The sequence below is a fragment of the Nuphar pumila genome, chromosome 12 (assembly GCF_984573655.1).
Source record: "Nuphar pumila chromosome 12, dmNupPumi1.hap1.1, whole genome shotgun sequence".
Classification (NCBI taxonomy): Eukaryota; Viridiplantae; Streptophyta; class Magnoliopsida; order Nymphaeales; family Nymphaeaceae; genus Nuphar; species Nuphar pumila.
In genome coordinates, this window is record NC_143260.1 from 18,015,112 (window position 1) to 18,033,740 (window position 18,629).

The 18,629-nt window shown below is 35.6% G+C and overlaps 1 protein-coding gene across 3 annotated transcripts in view; it reads left to right on the forward strand.

The window, feature by feature from the left end:
* Window positions 1-5,484: 5,484 nt before the first annotated feature.
* LOC149820178 (haloacid dehalogenase-like hydrolase family protein) overlaps window positions 5,485-18,629 on the forward strand; it is a 30,718-nt gene continuing 17,573 nt past the window's right edge. For all 3 annotated transcript variants that reach the window (XM_089983043.1, XM_089983044.1, XM_089983045.1), the window contains exons 1-4: window positions 5,485-5,718; window positions 6,936-7,072; window positions 12,667-12,762; window positions 17,542-17,661. In XM_089983043.1, coding sequence (XP_089839169.1) covers window positions 5,514-5,718; window positions 6,936-7,072; window positions 12,667-12,762; window positions 17,542-17,661 — 558 coding nt within the window. In that variant the 5' untranslated portion in view covers window positions 5,485-5,513. The remainder of the gene's footprint in view (window positions 5,719-6,935; window positions 7,073-12,666; window positions 12,763-17,541; window positions 17,662-18,629) is intronic.

Consider the following 18,629-nt stretch of genomic DNA (forward strand, 5'->3'; position numbering starts at 1 on the left):
CATAAAATCTGTATCTATTTTTAATTTAATAAATATAATTTTTACTTAAATAAATAATTGTTTCACTGTTTGGCTAAAATAATATATAATATATTCTTAATAGGGGCTGATGCAACTTTAGATCTCAATATAAATCTTAGACTCGTTGGCTGAGATCCATGATCTATTTATGATAAGATATATAAGTTATAATAAAATTAAACTACAATAATGATAAAAAATATTAACTACAATAAAAACATTATATATATATATATATATAGGTAGTGTAGTTAGGGAGGGATGTCTAATTCTGAAAAGAAATAGAAGTCCTTCCATTTCAGTTTTGACGTCTCCTCCTTAGAGGAGGTTTCCTTTTAATAAAAAGGGGTGGGCGAGAGTCTCCCTGAGAACCTAGTACCATGTTTTGATAGAGAGAGAGAGAGAGAGAGAGAGAGAAAATATCGTAAGTGAGAGAGAGGGCAATGTGTGGCTTGCACCTCTTCTGGATCTTCTTCAATGTCTCATTCTTCTTCTTTCTCCATAAATCAACAACAAGATATGGGTCTCTCTCTCCCTTAACGTAGGAGGTTAGCATGGATTAAACTACACATGGGTTTAAGGAAGTGAAAACCAAAGTCCAAATTGATCTTGATAGGGTTCTATTTTAGCAGATTAGGAAAAATTAGAGCTTGCATGTGTTTAGGTTTCACGATGGGTTTTTGAACCTATTAAAATCCATTTTTTAATTATAACTACTTTGGAATATGATCAGTGATCGAAATGGGAGTTTGAGTTCTTGCAACCATCAATGTATGTTGTTTGCTTTAGACTGTTGATATTTTATCATTGTTGAATGATGTTTCTAGTGTTCTGATTGAGGGTGATGATGTTTGACATCGATTGAGGGACTTGTGTGAGACCTATTGATGCAGAGCATCCTAAAGATATGAACATTAAAGACAAGTTGGATCCAAATTCAACTCACCAGACCTGATTTAGGATGCGATCCATTGCAGATCCAATCATACAGGACTATCTGAGTCCAATTGGATCTTCGAGAACCCAAATCCGTTTTGAATGTCGTATTTCAATTTCTGTGATAGCCATTGGTGTTGGCTGGGTCAAGAAGAGAAATTAATTTTTTGGATGGTGCTATTGTGCATCGTGGAGGCTGCTGAAGTGCTCGTTCGATCGTTGGCGGAACTTATGGAAGTTGCTGACGAGTTCTTCAATCTTGTTGGCTGCAACAAGATAACACCTTATGAACTTTGTTATCCTTGCATGTGTTCTTTGTGAATTTGTTATCGTTGATTGTTGGTCTCCTTGTTCAAGATTGTAAGAATAGTTTTAAAGTGTTAATGATCTTGTTTATGTGAATCTTGTTGTTCAAGAAACTCATTTTGTTAATGCATGGTTGGATTTTGACTGAATCTCATTTCTGCAAAAGAAACTCATTTTTGCACTCAGATCTGTCTAACACAGTTCTTGTTTTTTATCATATCTCCTTAGATACAGGTCCAAATCGAGTGATCTTTGGCTTGTTGAAAAGCTAATATCCTACCGCCAAGTTTACTGTTTACTATTTGTCCTAAACTATTTTTGTTTAGCTGTGAAAATTCTTGGAAAGTTTCTGACGTCTTGACAAGACCCAAATTTATGTTTTAGCATATCTTATTGATTACTTAATGAAAGTTAGCAAATTATATCTTGTTGGAAAAATAACATCCTAAGCTTCATCTTTCATGTTTATGTTTTTTCTTGAATTATTTTTGTTATTTGCTTAAAATAGCCGACAATATCTGCTTGCCAAAATCTAGTTTGAATCTAGACTGTCTGTCATTTTTCTGGAAAGCATCTTGTATTTGTTGTGTAACTTTGTCATCTCTGCTTAGTTCTTTGCATTGAAGCATGATCTGAAAAGTTAACTTTCTGCTTAAGAATATTCATGTTCTGATTGTTTACTCATTCAATCGTCTACTATTTCAAAAACTAGTGGTTTGTTGCATGATTATTCCCCAATTTGATTTTTTGAGTATTGATGTTTTGAAAATGCTGCAGAATAAATTAGTCATAACTTTTAGCAGATATCTTCAAAATTTATACATTTTGAAGTGCTGGAAAGACAATAGAAATTCGCTCAATTTGTTTGTTTTGAGTTTTTCCAAACTCAACCATCAGAGAGGTCAAAAATCCTCTCAAAAAGTCGAACTGGTTGTGTGTCCATTCTGAGTGTCCTGCCCAGGACTCAAATAGCCAATTGTTTGAGTCTTGTTCAGACTCATATGTTAATACTTCAAGCTTTCACGCATGGAGATCTATTTGGATCTCGGTTCGTAGATCAACTTCTTTATTAGATCTGCATCATTTTGGTATTGGAGCTTTCACTATCATTACATCACCTATTTAATAAAATACAATTGTATAACAGGATACTACTGAAGTCTGCCTTGAACCTCGAGACTTTATCCTGTTTTGAGTATCCATGGGCTTTATACACGATGAAACTTGATGTATTGCATTAAGTAGAAACATGCATTAAAAAACAATACTTGATAATTAAATTAAAAAGTTATGTACAAGTTGCATTAGTTCATGCATCCCTAAATGTTTATGTGACATGTGGTTTTTTTGGATACTTGTGATTGAATTGTTTATATTACAAACTTGTTTTGAGTATGAATTGTTTGTGAGAGCCCTTTTAAACTTATGTTTGATTTAATTTATACTATCTTCCTTAATGTTGAATTTTGAGAGGGTCTCGTATAAGAACTTCATGTTCTTACCCCATTTTTAAAAACCTTTTTTAGGTACGGAGGCTTAGTGATGGCAGGACCAACTTGCTGGAGGGAGCGGAGGTTATGATTTGGTGGACCAAATTTTGACTGTTTTAGGAGTTTGTGGTTTTTAGGAAACTTGTTGAACTCGAGATGGGGACTATTCAATTGATTTAATTTAAATTCAATAATATGGTTTGAATGATTCTATGTTTGGAAAGAATATTGAGTTGTTGATATGAAAGCTGCAATGTGTCCCACGTTATTGAGATATCTTTTTACAATGTTTTAAAATAATTTATTTGTTAAAAAAAATCATATTTTTTTAGGGTCAGTTTGGGGTCATTACAGAGACATCTTTGCTAAGGTCTTCGGGAAGCAATACAGACATGTGAAGGGGATGGGTGCATTTTTCCTCTATCTAAATCATCCAACTCCAGCCAGGCCTGAATTTTGAAGCTATCTTCTCAATTGTAAGTGATACAGATAGAGATCCAACAATTAATGGAGGAAATGTAGCGACAATAAGAAGCAACTAGACAAAAAATTGAGCCTGAGATATAAGAAAATAAAGGAAAAATAGAGTGAGAGATAAGCAACTAGGAAGCTAAGAGAGCATATACAGGCCTTCATGGATGCGTAAAGACGTAATTTTTGAACTCTTTGCTTATATGATGAGTGTATATGTTTTGATTTCTAAATTTTTTGCTATAATTGCAATAATTAAATTTGGATTTATGTGAATATTGAAAGTGTATATATTAGTTACAGACTTAAATAAGATGAAATAAAATGTAAGGGGTTTGTATTTAAAGTATGTTTGTTAAATGCTTGGAGAAGATGTAGTGCGTTTGATGCAGGCTTGGAGATAATGTAGTGGGGGGTTTGTATTTTTGAAGTGTATGCTTTTGGAAGTTTTTGTTTAATGTATGTTTGAAGTGTGTTGAATGTTTAAGGATGTATGTTTGAAGTGAATGTTTGAGGATGTATGTTTGAGGAGGTAGTGAGTTTGTATTTGAAGTGTGTTTGTTGCAGGCTTGAAAAAGATGCATGGGGTTTGTATTTTTGAAGTGTATGTTTGTTTTTTGAAGTATTTGTTTAATTTTTGTTGAATGTATGTTTAAGTTGTTAATTTTACTATATTTGCAGTATATGTATTTGAATGTAAAATAAAATTTTAAAACTAATTTTTAGTTTTTAATTTGTAGATTTAGATCCTATAACGATGACATTTCTATCTAGTTGTTATAAGCAAAATCCATGTCTCACCATTATAGCCAGGCTATAACAACGAGTTAATTCTCCCTATTATAGCGTACAATTGCGAGTTAATGCTTGCCTATTATAAGCTATAATGACAAGACAAAAATGTTATAACCTATAGGTAGCCTATAACGGCGAGATCTCTGGCTTGACGTTATAGGTATCTTGCCGTTAAAACAACCTTGCCGTTACATGATACCTTGCCGCATTAGTATATCTGGTTCTGGCGAGATTCTTCACTAGCATTAGTTCACTCTTTAACGATAACCTATAAATGTTGCCGTTATTAATCCACAAAGGCCATTTTCTTTCGATGACTTATTCTCACCCTTGTAGGCTGATAGAGGTGACAAATAGAGAAATAGCGGCAAGAAAAATTGCTGTTATTAACCCTCATCTTTGTAGTGTCAGGGCTTTAAAATGAAAACCTTTTTCTTTTTTTTTTTTAAATATGGGAAATATCGACAAATATAAGAATCAAACAATATAAAAAATATATAAACAATATGATGAAAATATTAAAACGTTAAAAACTCAAACTTCTACTATAGGTGTCGTGATAACATTGTGACAGTCGCAAAGTAGACAATATTTTCAAATATCATGATATTTTTTGAAATTATATTGGGTCAGAATTTTTGTGATAATATATGGGTGATATTAGTTTGTTCCATAGCTCGGATCAGTGTTGTCAGTATCGGTGCCTATTGACCGATACATATGGTATAGCCAAAAAATCGATATGATACTGAGTTGAATCTGCTATTTTTTAATAAAATATAAAAATAACTTAAAACGTTTTTAATATTATTTTAATATTATTTGAATGGCTTTAACAGGTGTGACGTTCTAATTGACTCCTAATATTTTTTAATTATTTTTTGTTCCATTCAAACAATTTACTTGAGAATCGGTATCAGCCAATTCAGTAGAATCGTTGGCCAAACTATACAGGACTGATTCTGATATTGACATTGGCTCGAACCCGCACCCACCTCGACCAGCCTGAACCCGTTTCAAACTTCAGTTCACCAAGTGCCCATGCAATGCAAGTCAAAAGCAAGTGTGGGCCCAAGAGGAGTTGGCGTAGTGGGGTAGGACCTTGGCTGCTAGACCAGCAGTCAAGGTTCGATTCTCATGGGCGTCGCCCCTCTAAGCAAGCCAATGTGTAGCATAGGCTCCGGGGTCTTCGGCAGAGTTTTACGCTGCGGGTACGATGACCGTAGGTATGGCAGGCTGAGCCAGCGGGACCTGGTCTGAGTTCGGGGTTATAAAAGTCAAAAAGCTAGTGTGGGACCATCGCCACCCTCACCAACGCCTCCAACCAAGGTCACAACCCAGGGTGGCTGGTCAAATGGTCATCACTGTCAGCTGATCTGCTGACACAGCACCATAATACGGTGCATGATCCCCCATGCATCACATCCTCTGCGATAAACTCCACTTGTGCTGTTACAGAGAGAGAGAGAGAGAGAGAGAGAGAGAGAGAGAGAGATGGGGTCGAACGGGTTGGCCTTCCTCTCGTCTCAGGCGTATCTTGGGAGCAGCAACGTCAATGAAGCCAGAGCCTTAGTTTCTGAGCTGTGCAGGCAATTCTACACCCTTGGATGGGTGTCTGGGACAGGTGGCAGCATCACCGTGAAGGTCCACGACCCTTCTGTGCCCAAGGATCAACAACTAATAGTGATGTCTCCTTCAGGTTGACGCTTCTTCCTGATTTCTAGAGAGTACCATCACTCTTTCTTTGATCGTCATAGTGAAATTCTTGTCTTTTGATAAAATTTTTATGGGTGTTGGGGAAAAATGGGGTTTTGGTTAAGTGGGAAATTGGGTTTTCGGCGGGACAATGAATTCTTTGGAGGAATATGGTTTTTGGGCAAAAAATCATATGCTTGCGTTTTTCTTTTTCATATTTACCCGTTTGTTGTTTTTTTGATTCATATTACCTCTCTTGGTTTGGAGTTTAGGCTTTTTAGTTGTTTTGGGATGTAGAAAACCCGAATTTTTTGTTATGGAGTTGAGTTTTGTTTGCAAAATAGTTGTTCTGTATGAAATGTTTTTCCTTATTTTTCATATTTAAGATTTTTCACATTTTTTATGACGGTTGTAACATATGGGAGCATTTGAATTGCAGTCAGTGGTGTTTAAACTGCTAGTTTGATAATTCAGTTTTAAGTGGTGTTCTCCATGTTTAATTCTTGTTCTTTTCCTTCCCTTTAAAAGTAAAAGTTTTCATTTGGTCTTCTAGATTAATCCTTCTAACGAAAAAGCTGAGTTTTGAGTTGGGTTAATCAATTTGCTTCTATGACAATAAAAAGTCTAAGTTATAACTGGTTTTAGTTGTTGTGCTATGCTCTTGATGTAATCAAGCATGCATCTTTACCATACAAGGATTTGAAGGAATGGAATTTCGCCATTCTATTTATTCTTTTCACTGCATTTTCACAGTTGTTGGAATTTAGTTTTTATACTGATTTTTGCAGATATCGTAATATATATTTATGTTGCCTAGGTTTTTGTAGATACCGTAATATATATTTATGTTTGGAGGGAGCTGCCTAGCCATATAATGATTCAGTTGTGAGAATTCGTTTTCAATGTATAACATGACAAAAAAGGTTCTAACCTTGCATGGTTTGTTGGTTGGTTGCTGCGGATTCTGAACTAAATGATAGTCTCGTGATGTACTTGATCGATAATTCCACACATCTTGGTGTTTTTCAGCCGAAAGTACAAGCTCTCTCTCTCTCTCTCAACTCACCCCTAATGATCTTAGTGTAGGGCAAACAAGGCAACCATTAGAGCAGGGAAAACAAACTGAAAGAATAGCATATTTCAAGCTTTCCATTTAATTTTTTATTTTAGTAGAATCGTCATCAATGAAAAAGAAACTTATTTGAGAATTTTCATTTTCAGGAGTTCAGAAGGAAAGAATGGTTCCTGAGGATATGTATGTGCTATCTGCGGATGGTTCATTCTTGTCAACACCTTCTCCAAAGCCTTATCCACATAAGCCTCCTAAATGCAGTGAATGTGCACCTCTATTCCTAAAGGCATGTTTTTTTTATTCATTTCTAATGTTACTCTGAGGCCATTTTTCATGTGATTGTTGTATTTTTTGTGTTTTATGAATATTGTTACAAATAATGTAACTTATTCAGAATCTTGTATATATATATAATCTCTTGGGCGCTGCAGTTTTTATGCTTTACTACTGTCAAACTTGTATCATGTTTGTTTAAGTCGTTTCCATTGGATGGAGGGTAGAGGTTATTTTTGTTAAAAATGTAAATGTATATATATATATATATATATATATATATATATATATATATATATATTAGGTTAGTACCTAACTAGTAAATAGTAACTAGGTTAGTTTCCTTTTTGTCTTCTTTTTACTTTTTTACTTTTCAGATTCTTTTCAGCTAAGAGAGACATTGGAGAGAGAGCCCAACAACTCTATTGGAGCGGTTGGGACCCGTTGGGAGACCTCTCCCAACATCTCTTTTGGAGACCTATATGTATAAATAAGGGTGAAACCCCCTCTCAAATGTAAGCTTCTTTCAAGGGTTGAAATCTATAAAAGTATTATTTTTCATTTCTTGTTCTTGTGCCCTTTAGTGGGTGTTTGTGAGTGAACTCATTTGTGGTTTTTTGTGTTTTTTTTTTTGGTATTTTGGTGGAACTCTTTTGAGTATCCACTTTTGGTGATTTAGTGAATATCTTCAGAGGAACTCATTTCCTTACGTGGTATCAAAGCTTGGTGATCAAGCTAAAATTGTTTTTGGTACATTGAGAAGCATGGCACTCCAAATTTGAAAGTGCTTGTCATTGGTGGCGTTTGCTCGGTGGTAGAGTGCTCGTGACTTCCACCTTTACTCTCGTTCATTTATGTCTTCTTTCTCTACTCTCTATTCTTTCCTTTTTGTTTATACCCTTGTAAAAATGAATGACAATGAAAATGTCACCATAAAACCGATTAAGCTCAATGATTAAAACTATGTTACATGGGCTTCAATTATGAAACACCTTATATGGGAAAAGGGTTGTTGAGACTAGTAGATGGAACCAATCCGAAACCCAAGCTAATCCTCACCAAAGTAGGAGAGAAAAAGGTACCTCTTACAGAGGGTGAGAAAAATAAGACAATGACCACTCATGAGAAGACATGCCAAGATTATGTCTTAGCTAATTAGTAGTATAGACATTAAGAAGTGTTCTAGTCTTGTTAAATTTGAACATGCAAACGATGCATGAGATTACCTTAAGAGAATGTATTCTCATAAAGATATTGCATATGTGTGCAGTTTGCAAGACAATATACAAAATATGACTCAAGAAGACAAGAGTATTAGATAATACTATAATGGATTATCTAAATTATGAGAATAGTTGACTCCTCTTGAACTAAAGTGGCATTGCCTCAAAGATATTGAACTCCGCCAAAATTAAATAAACGAGCATTTTTTACCAATTTATCAATGATTTTTTGAATATACTAAATCCACTCTTCTTTGTTGGGGGAAGGTTCCCTCAATAAAATATACCATAGGAGAATTGAGTATGAAAGAAAATAGGCTTAAAAAGTGTATTTCTAAGAGTGATGATGACTCGGTTCTAACTGTATCTACACCAGAAAACTATAGTCGTACCTACAAGCTATCACACTATGGGAGGTCAAATGATGAACATTATGGAAAGCAAGGCATTGAGTATGAGAGAAAGAAAGTTATTTGCTACTATTGTCGTGAATCGGGACATATGAAAACATACTGTCCTAAATTAAAGAAACCTTATGAGAAGAATGTTGTCTCTGTTGGACCTCTACAAGAGTCAAATGATACAAAAATCTCAAAAGATCCATCTATTAGAAATATGTCCTTGACACAATTAGTGGAAGCTCTTCAACCTCTACTTAAAGGAGCATCTTCATCAACTGGAGCCACGATTTCTTCCTACGGCCTCTCCGATCTTGGTAAATTTCTTTGGCTTCTTGACTCGGGCACCTCTTTTCATATGACAAAATGGTGATATGTTATTCGAATGTCATAACTTAAGTGAATCAAATGTATTTACTCTTGATGGAACATCTCTTGAGATAAAAAAAATAATTTGTTTTTAAAACATCAAAAATGTTTTTTATTCAAAAAATAGATATATTTCTAAATTAAATTTAAATCTTTTATTTGTTTATCAATTATCTGACCATAGGTATAATGTTTCATTCTCTTCTCATGGTTGTCGGGTGCATGATCGCTAGTCAGGGAAGCTGATTGGGGAAGGCCATAGAGAAGGAGACTTGTACTACATGATTTTTTTTGGAAATACCCAAGATTACATTTTGTTGCAATGTTCAAAAATTAGATTTGGATTTATAACTTAAGAGGCTTGGCCACCTTAGTATATCCAAGATTCAGTTTTTTTTCCAAAGATTTTTTTTTGTAATTATAAAAATTTTACATGTGAAAATTGTATTCTTAGCAAATAAAGAGATTACCATTTCAAGAAAGAACATTTATTTTTTCTCGACTACTTGAGTTAATACATTCGGATGTTTGGAGCCTAGCACCCGTTATATCTAAGAATGATTTTGTTTATTATGTAATTTTTGTGGATGATTTCACGAGACACACTTGGGTTTATTTTAAACACAAGTCTGAAGTTTTTTTACATTTTCAAATATTTCACAATTTGGTCAAAAACCAATTAAAAAATGATATTTTCATCTTTGGCACTAATTCAGAAGGAGAATTTTTATTAAAAGAATTTAAAAACTACCTAAACTTAAATGGTATTACATATAAAAAATCTTGTCTTTACACCCCTCAACAAAATCGTTTGGCTGAAAGAAAACATATGCATATTATAGAAATAACAATAACTTTGCTTATTACAAATCAAGTATCCAAAGAATTTTGGGTGAAGCCACATTAACTGCGGTTTATCTTATTAACAAAATGTCATTTTCTTCTTTGAAAAATGTATATCCTATTGAAAAACTTTTCAAACAAGTCCCATATTATTCTAGATTGAGAGTCTTTAGGTGTAAATGTTTTGTTTTTAGCGATAAAAATAACAAACTCTCTCCTGTGTTATTCCTTGCCTCTTTTTAGGATATGCGAATAATAAAAAAGGCTATAGATGTTTTGATGTTAAAAATAAAATGCTATATGTTTTAAGAAATGTGTCCTTTTTAGAAAAAAAAATGTTTCTTTGAAATTGAGAAAACTAAGGAAAGAACTGCGTATTATTTTTTGTTGGATCTAATTTCGAAAATTAGTGATTGTGATATTGATGTAGATCGGGAGGTTAGTGAAGAAGAACCTTATGATACAAGGGAATAACCATTTCATAAGGATCAATATTGTATTCAATATTCTAGGCGTTGTCATTCTGAACATTCATGTGCTCTTGAAAAATATACTAATGATGAAAAACATGTAGAAACATAAATTAGAAGATCGTCTAGAGTATCAACCCCCCCGAGAAATTTATGCCTTATAAGTCTTTTTCACCTAAGTATCAAGCCTATATTGCAGTGATACATTCCTATATAGAGCCCTCCAAGTATGTTGAATCAAAGAAACATCCTGAATAGGTAGAAGCAATGAAAGTAGAATTAGATGCCTTAGAAAAAACAAATACCTGGATTGTCCAAGATATTCTCTCAGGAAAGAAACCTATAGAGTGTCAATGGGTATATAAGATTAAAAACAAGAGTGATGAAACTCTGGAAAGATACAAAACTAGATTAGTTGCCAAGGGAGACTCTCAAGTGTATGTAATATATTATGAGTAAACCTTTGCACCAATTGTCAGAATGACCATTGTTAGAACCTTAGTAGCTCTTACTTCTATAAAAAAATGACTTATATATCAGATGGATGTTAAGAATACATTTCTTAATGGAAACTTGGTTAAAGTGTATATTGGAAACACTACTTGATATAATTATTCCTAAAGGAAAGGTTCTTCATTTAGATAAGACCTTGTATGGTCTTAAACAAGCACTAAAGGCTTGATATGACGGGTTTAGTCAAGTTATGCTTGATGTTGGATTTCAATTTTGTATGACTGACACAACTTTGTTTGTTAAGATTTCTGATTCTGGTATTATTATCCTTCTCCTTTATATGGACAATATGATTATCATAGAAAGTGATAAACATAGAGTTGAATACTTTAAAGGGCTTCTTAAAACACATTTTGAAATAACTGATTTGGGGTTTTTAAAATATTTTTTTGGTATAGAAGTTATCTACTGACTCAATTTAGATTTTCTCTAGATATTGTTGCCAGGTCTGGTATCTCAGTTGATAAGAAGATTGACACTCTTGAAATTGTCAATGTCAAAATGAAGATTGATGATAGGGAATCACTCGAAAACCCAATACCTTATAGATTGAGGCACTATCATATCTCTCAATTACGAGGCCTGACATTCCACATGCAGTTCATACAACAAGCCAAACTATTCATATGAGAGCATTTTTGCGTATTATTAGATATATCAAAACTTTTGTTTTTTGAGATTTTTTCTTGTTTTTTTCTCCCTCTTTAGATTTACTTGCTTATACTGATGCTAACCGGGAAGATGATCCAAATAACTGATACTTAACCACTGGTTTTTGTATATTTTTAGGTGACTCGTTGATTTCATTGAGGTGTAAGAAGCAACAAAAAGTTTCTCTCTCTTCAACCGAAGCAGAATATCAAACCATGACTACAACCACTTTGGAGATGGTTTGTCTAAGGAGATTGTTGGCTGACATGCGTGTTCAAAGTACATAAGCATTACGACTGTGCTGTGACAACAAAAGTTCTTACATTGCCATCCACCGGACCTTCCACGAACGAACATAACACATTGAGATGAACTATCACTATGTATGAGAGGAATACCTAAATGGCACTATTAATCTTCTCTACGTTACTTCAGAATATCAATTAGCAGACTTCTTTACCAAACCTTTCGCTGCTCTTAAATTCCACTTTCTCTTGAACAAACTTTCGGTTATTCAACCGTAAGTTTGAGGGAGAGTGTTAAATAGGTGTGAAACCCCCTCTCAAATATAAGCTTATTTCAAGGATTGAAATCAATAAAAATATTATTTTTTATTTCTTGTTCTTGTGCCCTTTAGTGGGTGTTTGTGAGTGAACCCATTTGTAGTTCTTTGTGTGTTCTTTTTGGTAATTTGGTGTAACTCTTTTGAGTGTCGACTTTTGGTGATTTAGTGAATATCTTCGGAGGAACTCATTTCATTACAATTTTCAGTATGGAGATGCCATTTCCAGACCGCCGGTTACTTTGCTGCCTTTACTTGATGGCAAAGACACCAAACCTGTGAACCACAGAAGGCATGCACATGCATGCATATTCTTGCTTGTACACATACACAATCACATGCAGACAGCTGCGCTCACACATATGTACGCACACACATGTACATGAATGTGCACTCATAAAGATGCAAGGAGAATTATCCTGATCTCTTTGATAAGAATATATGCACCATAATAGTTATAGAATCAGTTTTATGTTTATGGAATTTGAACATGAAGCAGAGCGCATGCAGAATAAATCAGTTTACCTGCTGATAATATGGTTTCATGGATGCTAACTCGTAATTATTGGTCAAACCAGGCTTATCAGATGCACAATGCTGGAGCTGTAATTCACAGTCATGGAATGGAATGTGCTCTAGCAACCTTGCTATCTCCATTTGAAAAGGAGTTCCGGGTGATTACTTGAACTATGCTTGAGTATAGTCAGATCAATTTACTACTTGTTGCTTTCCCCTTATGCCTTCTGGTGATTCTGTAAGCTGGAAGCAAATTTCTGAAATTTGCCAAAAAAATAGCTTCTTAATATCTTAAAATCTGTCAAAGAATTTGGTCGGGATATAATATTAGCTTTCAACTGATAAATCTTGTGTTTGTTCGTGAACCCAAAATAAAGCACTCTCATATAATATGTAAACATTATTTAGAAATGCATCGAGCAATTTTAGTTCACTTTATGTTTTCTTGGGCTTCAAAATTTGAAAACACGGTAAATGCTTGATACAATATAAAAAAACGAGAATGAAGATATATGTTTGAAATTTTGCTTCAAAAAATAAATGATCAAAGATTTTAATCATTCTACCCACCCTTTTTAAATTTGTGCTAGTCAAAAGAATACAAAGAGAATTCAGTACATTGAAGATAATTCTCTAAGTCTGTTTTTGAACTCTACCCATACAAAACTGAGATAAATTCTAGACCAAATCACTTAATATTATATTCACTTTTTCTGTGTAAAGATATAATGGCGATCACTATGTGGCAGGATGCCCTTCTAGTGCTAGTCTTGGACATCAAGGGTTTATCAAACTTCTCTTTAGTCTATGGAAGGTTTAACCAACCCTGGTAAGAGTGTTTACATCGGAATATCCTTTGTACTGCTGCCATTCTCATCCTAATCCATTCTCGATGTTGAATGAAAGAAATTGGTTTTGAACGCAAAGGTTGGCTAAGACAAATGTCTGACACTATGTCACAGGGATTTGGCCAGACAGGTGCCGCACCCGCGTCGACGTGATGCGGGTGCGCCACCGGGTGCGGTCAACCCGACCATGGGTGCGTTGACCGCACCCAGGGTCATTTTGGTCCAATTTTTTGATTTTTTTTAAATTTTGCCCTGTGAAATGGGCTGCGGAATTTAAAAAAAAAAATTTGCTGACAGCTGACCGCGCAGCGGGACCCACCCCTTGCTGGATTTTGGTTTTGATTTTGGCCTTGATAGCTTCGGTCTCTTTAGAGTTGCCTATTCCCTGACGAGGACTTCCAGATTCTTCACCTCTCCCCACCCCTTGCTGGATCCCTGCAGGTAGTGATGAGAGAATGAAAGGACAGAACAACCGATGCCTGCTTGTTGCTGCTGCTCTTGTTTTATAAAGGGGGCACTTGTGTCCACAACATCTGACGAGCTTTGTTGGCATCCCATGTTATTCCTGCCTCCAAACAATGAATTTGCAGCGTTGGTTAACTTGGAAATGATGATCCATCTTCCTCAAAAATTAAAACCAAAATTCAAGAGCCTTTTGAAGTCTTTATCCTTCAACCATCCAGATCTTTCTTCGTCAAGGATTTTCTCTCTCCATAATAACTGATAATGGTGGTGGTAGCCTTGGTGGCTATTAGTATTCACTTTTCTCCTGACGAGATGGGTGCTCTAACCGTAGCCTGGTGTAGACCTCTCTTTTCCACATGTCAAATCCAATAAATTTCTTTTAGCTGTCATCCAGAGTCCAGACTGGAGATCTGAGATGGGTGCTCTAGCCGTAGCCTGGTGTAGACCTCTCTTTTCCATATGTCAAATCCAATAAATTTCTTTTAGCTGTCATCCAGAGTCCAGACTGGAGATCTGTTTGCAACTGTATATAAAATGAAATTTGAAGAACCCTAGGCAGTGGCGGTGGAGCTGTAGGCCTCGTGAAGACTCTCTCTCCAACAAACCACATCAAACCTTTCGCTTATATTTTTTTTCGTGAAGACCAGGGAGTTTCAGACATGATTGAATCATGACAGTCAGCAGAACGCCGCAGGCTGGGTCGATCAGATTGCCAATCTTTTCGGTTCATCAATTTTGTCCCGTTGCGCCAAAGTACACAACAAGCAGAACGTGGGTTACAAGTCTTCAAACAAACACACCAGCAAAAAAAAAAACTGGTTATAAGTCCTATATATATATATATATATATTTTCGCCGCACCCCCGCACCCGGGTTTTTTGGAAGTGCCGCACCCGCACCCATGTGACATACACCATATACTAGTATCCAACAATGATATGTCCAGATAGCATAGGCTTGCTAAGAAGTTCCATTAGGATTGCAGGTGTGTCCCCATGGAAGAAATTGGAGACAGTGCAATTATTTGAAGTATAGTCACCGATATTGCCAACATTTTGAAAATATCACGATATTATCGGTATTTCAAGGTCAGCCAATATTTTCCTGTGATTATAAAAATATCACCAAAGCCTAAAATATCACGATATTATTGCGTTTTCCCAAGATTTTCAGAAAACATCTTTTTTAAATATATTTTTAGTATATTTTTTATATTTTAAAACCTTTTCTAATTGTTTCTTTATATGTTTGCAAGAAAGTAGTACGAAACCTATTATTTCTTATCTTTTTTATTATTCATAGGTTCATGATGTTTTCCCGATAGAAATCACTTTTTGAAAATATCTCTGAGAAAAACCCTCGTTGAGAAATTACCTTGAACGATACAGGCGACTGATTTGAAGTATTTCATTTTATTAGTACCCTTGTTTTAGTGAGCATGTTCCAGATAGATAGATGTTTGCAGTATGGACTGACTGATCTGATATTAGCCACTTGGTTTTATAGGGATTATGCTAGATATGAAACTGGCAGTTGTTGGTGACATGCCTTGGCTAGTATAGAGTGCATCAAGCATCTACAGGTTGGCCTCTACATTACAATTCACCAACTGCATGTACACAGTTAGTTTCATTTTTGCACAACCATGACATGTTAGGTTTAAACCTGTTTAGTGGAATAGACTTGGGAAGCAATGACATTGTATTACATTTTTCTGTGGTCTACTCATACTTCACACCCCGTTTTGGTGTTCCATCACCTTCTCTTCTGTTCTATTAAAATCTGTTTTGTAAGTCCGTAATGAGATCGTACTAGTGGAACATCTGATTTCAGAAAGAATGTATCGAATATCTCTTTTATTTGTTAATTTTCTTGGGAGAAGATGTCAAACATCTTACTCATAGCTAAACTAGAAAAAGAAGTTCAATGTAATATCCAAAGTATCGTGTTTGCGAAGAATAACATAAAGACTAGATACAGGCATGCCGTGTCTATGTTTGGGATCTTCAGAATAGAATAAGAAGACATGCTCACCCTAAACTTTGAAAAAAATAAGAACCATTAAGAGTGCTGGCCAGATTGCAAGTCTTGGCTGGAAAACTTTTATACACTTAACTGGTGGGATATGTATATGGGAATGATGTATGGTGTTGAATCTGTTAAATATTGTATCTTTTTCACATATTATACACACACACACACATATATATATATATATATAATGTCACAGGGATTCGGCTAGCAGGGTGCCGCACCCGCGTCGACGCGACGTGGGTGCGGTCAACACACCAAGGGTCATTTTAGTCCAATTTTTGGACTTAAAAAAAAATTGCCAAGAAATTTGTTTTTTGCCCTATATGTCACAGGGATTCTCCAACTAGGTGCTGCACCCGCACCCGATGCGGTCAACCTGACCCTGGGTGCAGTCAACGCACCCAGGGTCATTTATGTCCAACTTTTGGACTTTATATATATATAATTTTTTATATTTTTGCCGCATCCCCGCACCCAGGTTTTTTGAAAGTGCCACACCCGCACCCATGTGACATAGTATATATGTATATTATATATATTTTTATGTAGAATGTATCTAGGTTCTTGTATAAATATTTTTTTGCTTTTTGTATTTATTTAGGTTAGGAGGGGCAGCTTGATCCTTTTGACCAACTAGTCGTTGGGAGCTCTCAACAACTATATTTCTAGCCGTTGGGTCCCTCTAACCCCTACTCTTTGTATATAGATGTAACTTAAGTCCCTTTTTCTCTAATGCGTTATTCTTGATGATGCATCTTCACATCAATAAAATATTATTTTTTAATATTGTGAGTGATTCTCCCTTGTGTTCTCATTGTGAGTGCTTTGTTGCCCTCGTGTTCTTGCCCATAAGTGGCATTTGAACTTCTCTCTATTGGATTGCATTCCATTTCAGAATCTGGATCCTGTATCCCAGCTCAAAACTACATTTTCCAGCATGTTTTCAGTGTCTAGGGCATCAGCATTCATTAGGGGTTCATTCATATATCCCATTTACCAAATTTCACCTAAAGTTGACTTCAGAACCGTCTGAAATACGGTTAGATTCAAACAAGACTGTAACATATCTGCCCTGTCTTTTTGGGGTTTTGGGAATGCGACTCCATTTTTTATTGATTCCTGATGCTGTTCTGAGCTGAAACTTGATCCTGGCTTATGAAAATTTCCTGTATTTTTGGCACCTAAAATGTCTAAAAATTGTAGCTTTAGTAGCGGTTGTCATCTCTCGTTTCTTGCCCTGCATGAGACAGTAAACCCAAAGTGCCATTGCAGCATGACCCAGGACTCAAGAAATATAGCCATGAACTAGGGGTGTTGTATCGTTCCTTTCATTGATTCCCTTGAAAGGGTTGACAAGATTTGTGGTTGGACGTGTTTTCCTTTATAATGCTCTAGAAGCTATAGATGCTTCATGATTATGTGGTTATCAGTAACTGGAGCATATGTAACTTGAATGACATTCTTGTCAGTTGCTTTAATGTGAATTGTTGTTAGTGTGTGAGTGTGGCGGGGGGGGGGGGGTGTGCATCTGTGTGTACATGTGTGTGTGTGTGCGCGTGTGTGTATGAGTTGCTGATACCATTTTTGCAGATAACTCACATGGAGATGATAAAGGGAATCCAAGGACATGGATACTATGACGAGCTTGTGATCCCAATAATTGAGAACACTGCCCGTGAAGGGGAGCTCACAGATTCTCTTGCTGAAGCTGTAAGTTCTTCTTATTTCACACTTCCATAACAATAAAGAGTTCTATTGCAACTGCAAGATAAAGAACTGGTGTACTTCTTGATTCTGGATTAATCTGTTCTTGTTTACTAGCACAATTTTTTTCTTTTTTAATATTTCATTTGACCACATTGAACATTTTTACAAGAGTTCGGTGTGTAAGTTTTAGTATGGAATTTCTTGCAAGAAATAAAAAAACTGTTTTTTGTTATGTCTTTACTGGTAATGGGAATGAGGGAAAAATAAGAAAGATACATCTATAAGTAGGGGTTGGTCAGGCCTAGGCTGGGCCTAATGACAGGCCATGGGCTGATTGAACTGCGTCAGCCTGTGGCAGGCTTAGTCAAAAAATAGACATGAGTCTGGTCAGACATATCCCTCCTGTGTTTTCTCCTTAATAATGGGCTTGGCCCTTGCAGAGACCATGGCTGGGCACTTCCCAGTTGTCCTGAGCTAGGTTGGGCTTGACCGGGCCCGGCTGTCAATGGGCTGCTTGGCCCATACAAAATGGGGCTAGGCCGGCCTGTTGCTCTGCCTTATTTAGGAAATAGAAAATAAAACAAACCTATGATGAAGAGAAGACAAATAGAATAAAGTCACAATTTTCTTTTTCACTCTCTTCTATTCCATCCTCCCTTTGGTCTTCCTATTCTTCTATATGTAGTTGAGTTGGATCCTCCCCGCCCCTCTTTTTTGTTTCTTTGCTCTTTTAAAAATATGGGCTCAACTCAAGGTTTCTTTCTTTAAGTTATGGACCTTGATGATTTGCATGAAAGTCAATCCTGTACATCATAATTCTAAAAGCCTTTTTGTCGGTTACATGATGTATATCTGTATTTCTTTTTGCTGTATGATTTCTTAGATTTTGTCATATCAGGGTTGTGTTCTTCTTGTACTTGATTGATTTGACATTTTGACATTTGCATTCAACCTATGATCTCTTTATTCAA